The following is a 13,780-nucleotide window of genomic DNA, read 5'->3' as shown; positions in this document are numbered from 1 at the left end:
ACAATACCATGCAAATTAGCCTTTAAAATGAGCACTTTTGATTTCGAACGTTCGAGTCCCATAGACGTCAATGGGGTTCTAACGTTCGTGCGAACTTTCGGTCCGTTCGCGGGTTCTGGTGCGAACCGAACCGGGGGGTGTTCGGCTCATCCCTAGTGACAACCTTAGGGGCCGGTTCACACCAAAATTGTACAGGAATGCGGTCCATGTTCTTGTGCCATTCCACGGCTTATTCATTTGAGCTGAAAATTGAACTGGAAAGCACAAAACGTAGTGCATGCACTAATTTTGAAAAACATGGCACACAAAATCACACGGTACTGCGGTACCATGCAATCCAATGCCCCAAAAATGCACTGCATTTGCTATCTGCATTCGGGGGGGGGGGGTGTTAACAATGTATTTGCACTTGCAGCTTATTGCACTTTCAACATTGCAAAGGCAATGCATTTTGAAAGCGGTGAAGGAAAAGTGAATGCAACGTGTCTTATTGGTGCCCTGTTCTGGTGTGAACTGGCCCTTCTACAGTGAAAAATAACACAACAAAAAAAAAAATCTATCTCCATTGAAGGTACTGTGTGAGCAGTATTGACATGTGGCAAACCTCTTACCAGAAAGTCCTTACCGTACAGGACCTCCAAATGCTGAGGTCATATCGTAAGCCCATGTGCATCATCCCGGAAAACCAGTCAGTGACCATATATTAAACATTGATAACACATAGATGCCACATATGGGCTATAGAAAGAAGGAAGGCAAGACACATAGTATAATCCTATAAAGAATGTATATTCTTTTTATTAAAACAAATGGGTACACACAAGAGAACGAATAACATCAGCATGGAATAGAAAACACTGTGCGCTGATGTGTGTGATGATGTCAGCTTTCTAAGCTCTTCCAGACGCATTTCGTCACAAAGGGACATTGTCAGGGGCTTGTGCTAGTGGAAGGCGTTTTCTACTCCATACTGATGTTAATTTTTCTCTTGTGAGTACCCATAATCATTACAGTCATCATAATTACTGTATATTCCTGTCCAAACAAGTACATCATCGATGTACTTCAAGTCTGCCAAAATATGAGCAGCACAGTCTGTCCAGGCTCTTTATGTCCCCTGCAGTTCCTCCCCAGGAGGTTTGGGAATATTCACCAGATGATATAGTTGCTCAAAGTACATAATATAAATTGAATGTTATCATTGAACTATATGGGTAATGTAATTATGATGACTGTAATGATTATTACTAGTATGAATCATGGTATCCTTATGTGATTGTAGATACTTTTATTCAGTCTGAGGAAGCAGATGTGCTCTTCAAAACATTTACTGTAACTGCCATCTCACAAGTCTGCTGTAATTAGACAGAAATAACCCTCTAACTGTGCGAGGAAGGATCCTAAGTCTCACTTTTAAAAAATGTATAAATAAATACTGTAGCTGCTGACTTTAAATAAAAGGACACGTATCTGTATAGGGATCCAGGGTCAATGTCACTTGGGCTGGTTTTCACCAGTCTTTGGGTCATACTTACTAAGGAAAAACACAAGGATTCACAGCTGGCTTCCCACTGTGGAGGCTCGAGCTGTGCTGCGCTTTGTGAATGGTCCCGCAGTCTTCTAGGACCTGTGATGTGTCCCAGAAGGCTGCGGGCAAAGAAGGGGTGGACTTCCGCTCGGAACGCTTAGGCAATCCGAGCAGAAGTGGGAGCGGGTACCTGTTCAAGCTAAGTACTCGCTCCCAAAAAAGTTTCCAAAAGTGGGAGTGGAGGGAGGAAGAGGTGGAAAAGCTGAACGTCTTAAGGTGGGGCTGCAACAAAAGGATAATTATTTGAGGGAACACTTGCTGACTGCTTAACTGTAAATGTACGTCATGATTTTGATGTTAAATACCGGGGGTTATGGCTGCAGCTAGATGCCCTAACCCTGGTATTTTTTTTTTCCCTCAGGCGTTCGGCTTTTCCATAAAAAAGTGTCACCACAAGATCACTTTTAGAAGCGGCAGAAGAGGTGCCCCCCCCTCCCACCCCCGCTGGTTCCCGGGCTAATGTTACAGATTAGTAGCTCTGGGAACCATCCGGCGTCGGCAGGGTTTTTCCACAGAGATAAGCAACGGCTCGATGGCCACTGCTCATCTCTATGCCCTTGGAGGACCAGAGTGACGTTGATGCCACTTCCAGTTCTCGGGCCATATAAATATTTTTTTTTTTAAGCAGAAGATAAAATTTTTTTTTTTTCTTTGATCTTTTGGTTTTAAGAGTAGAGGAGAGATTTGGGGTCTTTTAGAACCCAGATCCCTCTATAAAGAGGACATGTCATGCTATATTGTTATCGCAAGGGATGTTTACGAAAGCAATCAAAGTGATCCAAAAATTTTTTTTTTAAAGGGACAATAACTAAAAAATAAAAATACAGGTTTTTTTAAGCACATCCGTCCTCGCTTACTCGTGCACAGTAGTGAGCGCATACGTAGGTCAGGTCCACATGTGTAAACGGCATCGCTGCGAACGTCTGAGCAATAACTTTACCACTACACCTCCTCTGTAACTCTAAACTGGTAACCTGTAGAAATTGGTAAAGTGTCGTCTATGGAGATTTTTAAATACCATAGTTTGGCACTTTTCCGCGAGCATGTGCACTTTTAAAACATGACATGTTAGGTATCTATTTACTTAACATAACATTTCCCTTCTGAAATCCCAATCATACCTATATCACCCGGCTTGTATGTCTCTTTATCTGTTTGGATGGTACACACGTCACGTGTCTTGACAATAATGATCTGCTTGGTCTCATTGATTTTAAGATGTTCTCCTTGTGCAGAGACATGGAACAGCCAAGCTTCCCGACTCTCCTTTAATGCAGGAACCTATTCCAAAATATAAAACAAGTGTGTTTGAATACAATCTTTACTGTAGTCATGCTGTTCTGCCTCCAGCTGTCATATGGGCGCTGCAATTGCATCTCTATTTATTTTTTTGTTGTTTCACTGTTAAATGTTTATGATTATGCTGCCACCCTGTGGCCATTGTTTTAATTACACTCAGTTTTCTGTGTATCCTCCCTCTCAAATGATATATCCTCCTTCCATCTTCATTGTGAGTTCCTGTATTGTTCCTGCAAGATGCTGATGCACATTAAGGTTTGGAAAATAATATTCCTTTTTACTGTCAAACACTGCAAATTCCTACATCTGCTGCATAATATTATTTGCCTCAATTCTTCTGCATGCAATAAAGATATACATGGATGCCAGGTGTTTGGTGAATTCAGCTATCTAATGAAGATTTTCTGCAGCAATTGTCTCTGCTACATTCAAGCCAGGCATATAGGTCTCAGGAAGAGGTAAATGACTCTTACAACAACTTGAGACAGAATATGTGCTCTAAAATTCATTCTATTGTCCTGGCATGATGCAATATGCAGCTCCAACTTGCTGTACTGAAAGGCAGTAGTTATAACTTTTTACTGTATTTGCCACCAGAACAAGAGGGACGGGTAAATCGTCTCATGGCTACAAAACTTAAAGTGTAACTAAAGGCAAAACTTTTTTTAGTTTTGGATAGAATAGAGATAGATTAGAACATCGGTCACCAACCCATGGTCCGCGGACCACTGATGGTCCACAAGAAAATGTTGGTGGTCCCCAGTAGTTTTTCCGCAAATCAACATTGTGGCAGATGTGTACCGCCCAATGTTGTTTCCATTGTTGTTATCAATGTGCGCTGACAGTCAATACTGTCAGCACGCATTGATACCTGAACCCTCCTCTGTAGTTCTGGCTCCTGTGAACTTGTGATTGTCCACCACTTAGAACTTAGATTAGAACACCTATCAGGTTTTTATTGCTGTCCGTGTTCCCTTTAGGAAGAGTAAACCTCTATGTTTGTCCTGTTTACCATTATCGTTGAAAGTGAAAGTAAAAAAAATCCAAAATTTGGGTTGTCCCCAGGAAAGTAATAGAGTCCCCCAGCTCGTCCCTCAAGTCAGTGGTATCTGAACCTGATTTAGTGCTACACTTTTGAGATGGACTAATATGAATGTACTGTACATCAATTACTGGTTATTTCTGTTTCACCATATCACTGAATTTTGTTTTAAATATTGCTGAGCACCACTTGCCTTCTGGGCACTATTACTCCCTCCCTGCCCAATTTTCAGCGCTGTCACACTTTGAATGACAATTGTGCTGTCATGCAACACTGTACCCATATCAAATTTTTATAATTTTTTTTTCACACAAATAGAGTTTTCTTTTGGTGCCATTTAATCACCACTGGGTTTTTGGGCTACAAACGAAAAAAAAAGACCGAAATTTGGAGGAATAAAAAACATGTTTTATAGTTTGTTATAAAATTTTGCAAATGGGTAATTTTTCTCCTCCACTGATGTGCGCTGATAGGGGGCACTGATGGGCACTAAAAAGTAGCACTGATAGGTGGCAATGATAGGTGTCACTGATGGACACTGATTGGCAGCACTGATGGGCACTGTTGGAACTGCACTGATAATTAGGACACTGATAATCAGTTCCCTGAATATCAGTGTGAATGTTCCTTTAACACAAGCCAGCTATTGTCTCTCCTCACGCTGACAGCCGATAACTGGCTTGTGTTTACATCCGTGATCAGCTGTCATTGGAAACAGCTGACGATGTGGTAAAGGGTCGCTGTGATTGGCCCTTTACCCCGATCTGTGATCAGCTGAGTCTGAAGGACTGTAATACATGTGGTATTACTCTTGTTCTGTACTTATATTGATTTCTTGATTGTCCCATTATTGTTTATTGTGTAATTTTTGTATTGTTTTCTTCAGTGCTTGATAGATATTACTCTCCTGAAGAAGCCACGTTATGTGGTGAAACATGTTGAGAAACAAATCCTTCGGTTGCACTATTTAAGATTGTATCGGTACATTGAATGTAAATTCTTTTTACAAATATGTTTTTATCAATTTTTCTAAATAAAATGTGAATTTTTTACATAAATTTTGTGTCACCCATTGCACCTTTAAAACCCCCTTCATGATGGGGGCTGTCAAATGGCTTTCAATTCATGACAGCTTGCTTTCTGTTGATATGCTGTATTTGTCTACAGCTAACCACATGTCACAGGGTGTCAGGTACAGTGTGATAGCTGTGGGCCAATTACAGCCTTACAACACTAAGCAAGTATTCATGAATCAAAACCAATTATGACTGTTGTGTTTACATTGAATTCATGTGATCGCTATGACCAGTCATAGCGATCACATGATACCACGGCCATGCATCGAACACTGTAATCCACTGTGTCCTCCGGACACAGCGGTCATGGGATACTGCTAGTGCACATGTGCCAGGCGACTTACCAGTACATCACCTGGCCTGGCTGTGCCACCCGCTATCAGTGGTTAATAATAGGCAAGTGGTTAACATTAGGTAACAAAAATGATCAACAATTCATCACAGACAGCTGTGGTTTAAATTGATGCTTATAAGTGACATATAATTAAAAAGTAACATTTTTATTCACCTGTACAGGATAACAGTGGAAAAAGTCACGGCTGTTTATATCTTGCTCTGCAATAACTTGAACTTGATCATCTTTCTGCAGCTCTAGTTTTAAGTGAATATCACCATCTAGATTCTGGAAGATGACACATGCTTTCTCCTGAGAGCTCTGTATTATTTCAGCAGGTACTGTGATCACATAGTGGCTATAAAGACAAAGGAAGATCAATAACATTAATTGGTCAATCCGCCTGCAGCACCCTCCTAAATAGGTTACTAGGATGATAGGCAAATTTAGTTATTTTTGGCTTCTCTTTAATCATTGGAGCAGCTATTGATTTCTTTGGGCTGTTCTAGATCTCACAGATTGAAGGTTTGACTTTCTCCCTGCTTCTGAAAGCTTCCACATCATAGGGGCTGTGAGAGTCAAATGAGCAGCTTGAATATTTATTGTGTTGCACCCAATCCCTGGAGAGGTGTGCCCATTAGGTTGCTGGGGAGAACATAAATAGTTTGGAAAATAATAAAGAACCCAAAGGGTTAACGCTGCGCTAAAAAAATATGTTGAAAAATAAAGTGTAAAAGCCGCCAGCACTAAAAGTCTAATACTAAACTTCAATACATCAAAGAAAATAAAAGCAGCGCTAAAACAGTAATATAAAGGTGAACAAAGCTCATATATATGTGAAATATAGGCACACCAAAAAATAACTAAAGGTGATAGCCCATCAAACATTGACACAAAAATAAGTTCGATGGGATGTTTGGTGAAAACAAGTCTCCCATGAAAAACTAAAGCAGATGTCTTAACACATAAAAAATAAATGCAATTAAATTAAATTAAAAAAATGTGGATGATATGAGTGTCAAAACACAAAGAGGGAAGATGCATACAAAATAAATATGCAAATAAAGTCCCAATAACAGGTAGTGCAAAGGATTCAAAACTGATCAGTCCATATACAATGTGAATTAAGATCCAATGTGAATAAAATCCAAAGGGAATGTGATACAGGTGAGTCCAACATCCAGAGTAATTCACACCCAAGTGAGATATGAGGCTCCTTACCAGCTAGAGATGACCACCATAACAGTGGTCTCACCAGGCATTTGGGAAATTATCAGGTCACCCACAAACCTATGCCGACATCCACAGTTGAAATCGTGGTACTCAAAAGACAAAAGCAAAATATGCTCCCATAGTGTAAAAATGCAAAACAAGTAGTTTATTGAGCTATTAAGGTTGCACTTACAGAAATCTCCATCCGTTAAAAGCATGTAACAAAAAGTAAGGATCGCGGCGTCTCCACGAACTTCCTCTCGCTTACTGTGTGTATCCCATCAATCACAAAGGAAAAACGTAATGACATCACAGGCTCCACCCTATGCGTTTCGTCACGATAGGACGTCGTCTGGGGATTGGACCCAATCCCCAGACGACATCCTATCGTGATGAAACGCGTAGGGTGGAGCCTGTGACGCATCTTCCCTCTTTGTGTTTTGACACTCATATCATCCACATTTTTTTAATTTAATTTAGAATTTGATTTTATTTATTTTTTATGTGTTAAGACATCTGCTTTAGTTTTTTATGGGAGACTTGTTTTCACCAAACATCCCATCGAACTTATTGTTGTGTCAATGTTTGATGGGCTATCACCTTTAGTTATTTTTTGGTGTGCCTATATTTCACATATATATGAGCTTTGTTCACCTTTATATTACTGTTTTAGAGCTGCATTTTTATTTTTTTTTATAAATAGTTTGGAATCTGGAGCAGCCAGTTTCTTGTCCTGCTGAAGAAGTTCCACATCCTCAGGGACTACTGTCCCTTTGAGGCAGTTCTGCTGCAGTTTTGCTGATTTTATCGAGGTCCCAGACTTCACCTAAGGATCTGGTCTTGAGAACTCACTGATTGTCTGTGGCACTGTATTAACCTCTCCCTTACTGAAGAGTGTCCAGTGAAAGCTAGGAACAGTTCTGTGACATTGTGAGTACTGACCTGAGCTCTAGATCTCATGACTGTGTGCTGTTTTGGGTGATAAGTGCCAATGTTAGCTCTCAATGAGGTGGGTCTTACAGAGTCTCAGTTCTGGCCGTTCCCCTTTGTCCCTGGCATAATGATTGTTCAGAGAAGCTTAGTCTAGTAATGTGCGTTCTTCTGTTATTATTCAGCACTCTTGGAGTATCCAATACAGTACCACCTTAACCCCTCTGCTGTTACACGTTCTACAAGCAATATATCATAAATAGACAACCTCTAGACTGCTTATTGGAGCCATAATACTCTTTGATCTCATGCACACTGGGTGTTTAGCCCCTATGCATGAGCTTTCATTGTTTTTGTGTGGGTGAAAGACGAAGGCACACTGTACAGCCTTGCTGCCAGTAGCCTATAAAACTCAATAAGAGGCTGAAAGCTGCTATGGCTGGATGGTGCACCGAGCAATACTAACGTTTAGGGCAGTATATGCCTAGGGACATAAACGTCAAGTATGCATGAGGCCTAAAGTCATACTCTCTTGGATTCTTCAACAGTGAAATCAATCTCCTATAATTTCATGTCTGGTTCAACTGGAAATTTTGTGTGTCACCTGCTCGTCTTGGTATGTAGGTGGTGTGGGCGGTTAGCTTCAAGTGAAGAGTTTTCAGTCAGGTAACCCAGCCATATGTAAGTTTAAAGGCTAGATTCACCTTTTTTTCTAAATTCCAGCTCCCCTATGTACCAATTTAGCATTCGTGCACTTTTTTTGTAAAAATATCAAAGCTTTCTAACATTTACAGACACTTACCTTGCGGTCCTCCATCTATGTTTCCAAACATATCTATTACTTCTGTCTTACTTCCTTACAGACTTTTAGGTCATGACACAGGAAGGAGTTGACCAGCTGACCTCATTAGCACACACCCTGCCTCATCCACCCTCCCATTCCCAGCTGCATGTTTTCTAAATGAGATGCAATCAATCAGTGATCACCCTTCTCACTAAATACACAATCAGATTGCATAGTGTATGGCCATCTTTATACAAGTATATAGGAGGGAATGGACAGAAACACTCAGCTGTCAAGCCCCGTTCACAGCTCTGCATAACGGGAACTCACATTCCCACATGCGTCTTTTTTTTTTTTTGCAAGGTGGGGAGGTGTTTTAGAGCATTTTCAGTCATCACACATAGGGCCACCTGAATGGGCTGCCCTACACGAAGCAATTGCCCCAAAGAAGCTTCAAAACTTTTTTTAGAGCGGAGCTTGGTGCGTTTTTACTGAGATTTTTGGAGCAGCGCATTTCTGAAATGCAAGGAAACACACAGATGTGAATGGAGCCTCAGTGTTCTTGTGTTACTGCACCAATTTCACTTTCAGGCCCCATTCACATCTAGCATAGTGGGAGTGAACCTTTTGTGTCTCGTTTTTCCTGTGACACGCATAGGGCAGCCTGTTGATTTCAATGGGCTGTGATATATTTGGTTTATGGGACATGTTGGCGTTTTGTGGGTTTGTGTGTTTTTTTACTGTGCGGCATATGCCACTTGTTTTTTCACATGGCAAAATGTGTGTTTGCTTCTGTGTTTGGTGTGCCGTTAACAATTAATGGCACTGAAAGCACAACTAGTGATTTTAGGTGTATAAAGTAAAATATATGTGATCGTATGCACATTGTGTTCCATTCAATATGTGGGTAGGACGACAAGTAGACCAAGAGATCGCCTTTACGATCACCTCTACGATATAGGGAAGAATCATTCCACTAATGTAGCTCGCCATTGGAATGATCATCACCATAAAGATGTATCCAGCTTGGTGATACAGGGTATGGAAAAAATAGTCAAGCCACCCAGGGGTGGTGATAAATTCAAAATCTTGTGTAAACAAGAAGTTCATTGGATTTTCAGATTAAATACTAGAAAACCTGCTGGCCTCAACTTCGAATGGGATGTGTCTCATTTTTATGAGATAGTTTTACAAATGAGACACATCTTTGCGGCCTCTCAATATACATATATAATCATTTTTTCCGACCCCCTATTGTTGCCACTAATAAAGGCTTGTGACATAACAGCGCTACAGATCATACCACATGATAATTGCTCCCTCTAATCTAAATACGGTTTGTTTTTCTTGTGTGCTGTTTTCAGCTTCCACCCAGTTTTTCAATGTAAGCAATATGAACCTTGTACATTAACAACAGTTTATTTTTTACTGAAAGGTTTAATAAAACTGAGATTAAAGATCGGGGATCAGAGACAATTTGATCGGCGGCCGTTCGATCAGTGGCTAGTGACGTTGATCACTGGTGTGATAACGATCACTATCACAAATGTGTCTGCTTGCGGGTCTTCACACTAAATGTCAAGATTTATACAATTGCTAGATACATAAACTTTTCAATTGACCAATATATTTATCAATATATTTTTTGTCTCTATTTCTCTCTCCCATCTCTTTGTATTCTTGGATAATATAATATAATTATATATATATATATATATATATATATATATATATATATATACACATTTATAGATTCAGTTATGGACATGTTTACATGCATATACTCAATATCTCCCATGAAGTTCATTTCTGATCTCTTTTCTTCTCACATCCATTTTGAGGGTCTGCTTTATATCCATGTACAAATCAACTGGAAGTCACTGTTTTTCTTTTGGCTTCCTGCATTTAATGCGGGGACTACTATAGTTATAGATACACACTTTTATATGTCTAAGATGGAATATATATTTATATAGTTATAGTGATTGTACGCGATGCTCATTATGGACTAGGCATTGGAATATACCGGTATACATCTTTCCAAGACTATTTTAAATCACATTTTTTGGTTTTATTTGTGGTTTATGATTTATTCATCAACCAGTTTTAGATGTGCATACCAATGTTTTTTTTAAACATATGATACTATCAGTTCAATTTTACTTAATGTAATGTAATATGCTATTGGTCTATGCTTTCATCTATACATGTTTTTGATGTGATAATATAAGTTTTCTATGTGTTTGAGCACCTTGGGTGAGAGGTCTTCTTGGAGGGAGGTAGTCTGTGAATATTCTTAGGAATAGGTTTCTTAGGATTTCCAATGCTTGTTCCGGCCTCTAAGCTCCCCCCCAAGGTGTTCTTCATTTTTGATTGTGTATGGGGAGGTGATCTCAATGGAGATTTATCTTGATTGGCTAATTATTATATATACACACAGCCAAACCATGCCACACTAGCTATGACTAAGCACCAACCCATGGTGTGAAACGTGTAAGCACTTTGCCCCTTCCTCTGTACAGTATGGACCGACTGTTTTTGGGGTTTTTATCTCGAATAAAGATGTTGTATCGGTGTGCGGCCATCCAGGACTATTTTCTTGCTCTTTTACTCTACAAGTAGTTGCAGCATCATGCTGCTGAGCGTAAACTTGAATTAAGAGATAAAACAAAATAATAAAACACAGCCACCGTGCAGCATAGGGATGGACTGGGAACCTTTGGCTTTAGAAAAAAAAAAACAGATAACCCTTTTCATGGCTGGGACACATTTTTGTGGGCTAAAGAAAATGTATAATGCAAAGTCTGCCTTGATGCTACAGTTATAAGTGGGCATACTGAAAACGGGATGTTCCTAAAATACATGGTTTATTGTGACACACATTTTACATCTTCCAGCATCAATTTCCTTTGTGGCTTTTGCCATTCAGCACATGACATCTCAGAGTCGTAAAAGAGGTTAGTACTGGCAGACCTACTACTGCTAAAGGCTTTGATCGCAGGTGTGAACAGGGAGCAGATTGACTCCAGGTGCTACTGACTGTAGGTCCCACTGCGATCAATGTCTAAATAGTGATGTATGTCCACTCAGGGAGCCCAGCCCAACTTATCTCATTAGTACTAGCCTGTTAGTCAAATGCCTCCCCCACCCCTCAAGCCTAGTCCTCCCATGGTGCAGCACCACTAAGCACACTAATCATAAAGCAAAACCTACGCAAGCAATTAGCAAGTATGGCTTCACATATTAATAATTATATGCATGCATAATAAATTTACAAACTATTCTCAGAAACAAGGTTTCTGTAAAAGTTAATAGATTAGTTTAGAAAAGGAAAAATGCCATAGTAATTGTCTTACGGATCCTTGGCTGATACAAGTGTTGAGCTGCAAATGGCCAGGCAGATAAACACTATAAGAAGCTGCATGTTGGGTCACACATCAACATCAATGAGACTGAGAAATAACTTGTCTCATATATTGGGAGACAGAGAGGATTCAGTTTCACCCACTCTTATCCTCCTTATCTATAAACAAGAATTTTGAACTCATGTTGGTGAATATTATCAGAGGACACTTTCACAATATGTTAGTTTACCATTGGCAGTAAGCCACTATACACATAGTTACATACAGTAGTTACATAGTTAGGTTGAAAAAAGACACAAGTTCATCTAGTTCAACCATAAAAATAAATCAATAAAAAATAATATCATACAATCTTATATACACAATCCTATACCCACAGTTGATCCACATGTGTAACTTCTGTAAAAAATGTATTTTATAGAAATTTAAAAAGAAATTAAACAAATACTAATAATGGCCATTACATTTATACATGCCAGTAAAATAAAAAAGAACATTTTAAAATTTAAGGGTTTAGCAGCACGTGTGCCAATTCAAACATTGGGATAATATCTGTTGTACAAGATGCCAAGGATTTGGCTTGTGTTCCCTTTAAAGGGTACAGTTTAATGGTAATGTTGAGCACTCAGGGGCTCTCACCCATATAGGGTGGGGAGTTCCTGGTTGGTGTGGCTACAGAGGAAAGACTGACTTTCAGTATTCTCTGGATTGCTAAATCCTTATTAGGGGCTTGGAATTGTTTTTGTTTCCCAAATTCTAGACTGTTTGTCTGTTTTGGAGATAACAGTAAAGACTACTTACCTTTAGAAGTGGCTTGATGGTGATCCTGGGTCTCATAGATATTCATAAAGATTATGATAATTTATTTTTAAAATATGAATCGCCTTCTTTACATAAGTTTTTCTGAACACAGCTAATCTTAAAAAAAATAACTTCATTAAAATATTTGGCGACTACTTAGCTAGCAACAAGAATCTATTGAGAAAATAAACATTTTGGTCAAGAGTATGTAATGTACAATATCACAATGAGACCATAAACACATCGATGAAGAGTATGTAATGCAGAATATAGCATAAAGAATGCAGGGGTCAGCAGAATGTAAGGGCTAGGAGTATAAAATGTACAACATAATGTATTATAACAGGAAGCCAGGAAAATCTATGGGTTGTGTCCAGGATTGGAGATGTATCTGTCCCAGGTTCATGGTGATTGCTTTTGTGTTTGTGCTGTGTAGTGAGCCTGTTTGGGCTCAATGAGGGTTAACAAGCTCAGGTGCAACAAATAAAGCACTCGGGGCTCTATAAAACTCCCAGGCTGCTTTGGGAAGATGCTCCACCCTGGAACCAGATTCCCACTTTAGAACTGGAGAGCAGCTTCTTCTGAGTGGTGAGATCAAGTCTGTGTGACTAAAATCCTCTGTTTACTTTGTGTGTCAGTCAGGTGTTTGGGCAGAGCTAGGCTGTTCCTGACCAAGTAGACAGGTTCCTGCGTTTTGCAGTTAGACGTCCAAAGTGGCAGGGGTTTATTTTCTGTTTTGTTTTATTTTTGCTGTTTTGATACCTGTACTTTGTAACCACAGCCTTGTAAATAAACCACAGTTTGGTTTTCACAAAGATCCTGCTGTCTGCCTGCGCCTACTTCACTGTGCTGTGACCCAGCCTAAGGGTCCTCCACATCCCACTACTGAGCTAATCTCTCACATATGGTGGAGGATGCAGGCACATGAAGTAAGGCCAGCATGGAGGAGATACTGAGACAGCTGGCTCTGACAAATGCAAATCAACAGCAGACAAAAGCAGGTTTGCAACAGAGTCTTGCAGCCTGACAAAAGGGCTCACCAACAGAGCCTGGCAGCCCACCAACAGAGCCTTGCAGTCTAACAAGAGGTTCACTAACAGAGCATAGAAGCCCAACAGCAAGCCCTGGAACAGGCAGAGGCCAACCATAAGGAATTGCTGGCACAGCAGGAGCAAAGACACCAGCAGAAAATTGAGGCCACTGTGAAATAGCTTCAGCAGAGGCAGCAGACCGAGGCTGGGAGTGACTCCAGTATCATATCTTTTCGTGTAAGCCACCTGTTGCCAAAAATGACTATGGATGATGACCCAGAGATGTTTTTGATCACGTTTGAAAGGACAACTGGAAAA

General features: G+C 39.9%; 1 protein-coding gene across 1 annotated transcript in view; it reads right to left on the bottom strand.

Annotated features, from left to right (window-relative positions):
* The window catches only part of LOC141105853 (alpha-2-macroglobulin-like), a 368,197-nt gene extending 356,407 nt beyond the window's left edge, over nucleotides 1-11,790 (bottom strand). The window contains exons 1-3 of the mRNA XM_073595997.1: nucleotides 11,622-11,790; nucleotides 5,514-5,697; nucleotides 2,710-2,869 (exon numbers count right to left, since the gene is read on the bottom strand). Coding sequence (XP_073452098.1) covers nucleotides 2,710-2,869; nucleotides 5,514-5,697; nucleotides 11,622-11,689 — 412 coding nt within the window. The 5' untranslated portion in view covers nucleotides 11,690-11,790. The remainder of the gene's footprint in view (nucleotides 1-2,709; nucleotides 2,870-5,513; nucleotides 5,698-11,621) is intronic.
* Between the last annotated feature and the right edge of the window lie 1,990 nt (nucleotides 11,791-13,780).

This window comes from Aquarana catesbeiana, linkage group LG08 (assembly GCF_042186555.1).
Source record: "Aquarana catesbeiana isolate 2022-GZ linkage group LG08, ASM4218655v1, whole genome shotgun sequence".
NCBI lineage: Eukaryota > Metazoa > Chordata > Amphibia > Anura > Ranidae > Aquarana > Aquarana catesbeiana.
The sequence above is the reverse complement of the archived record's forward strand: the minus strand, read 5'-3'. Positions and strand labels throughout refer to the sequence as shown.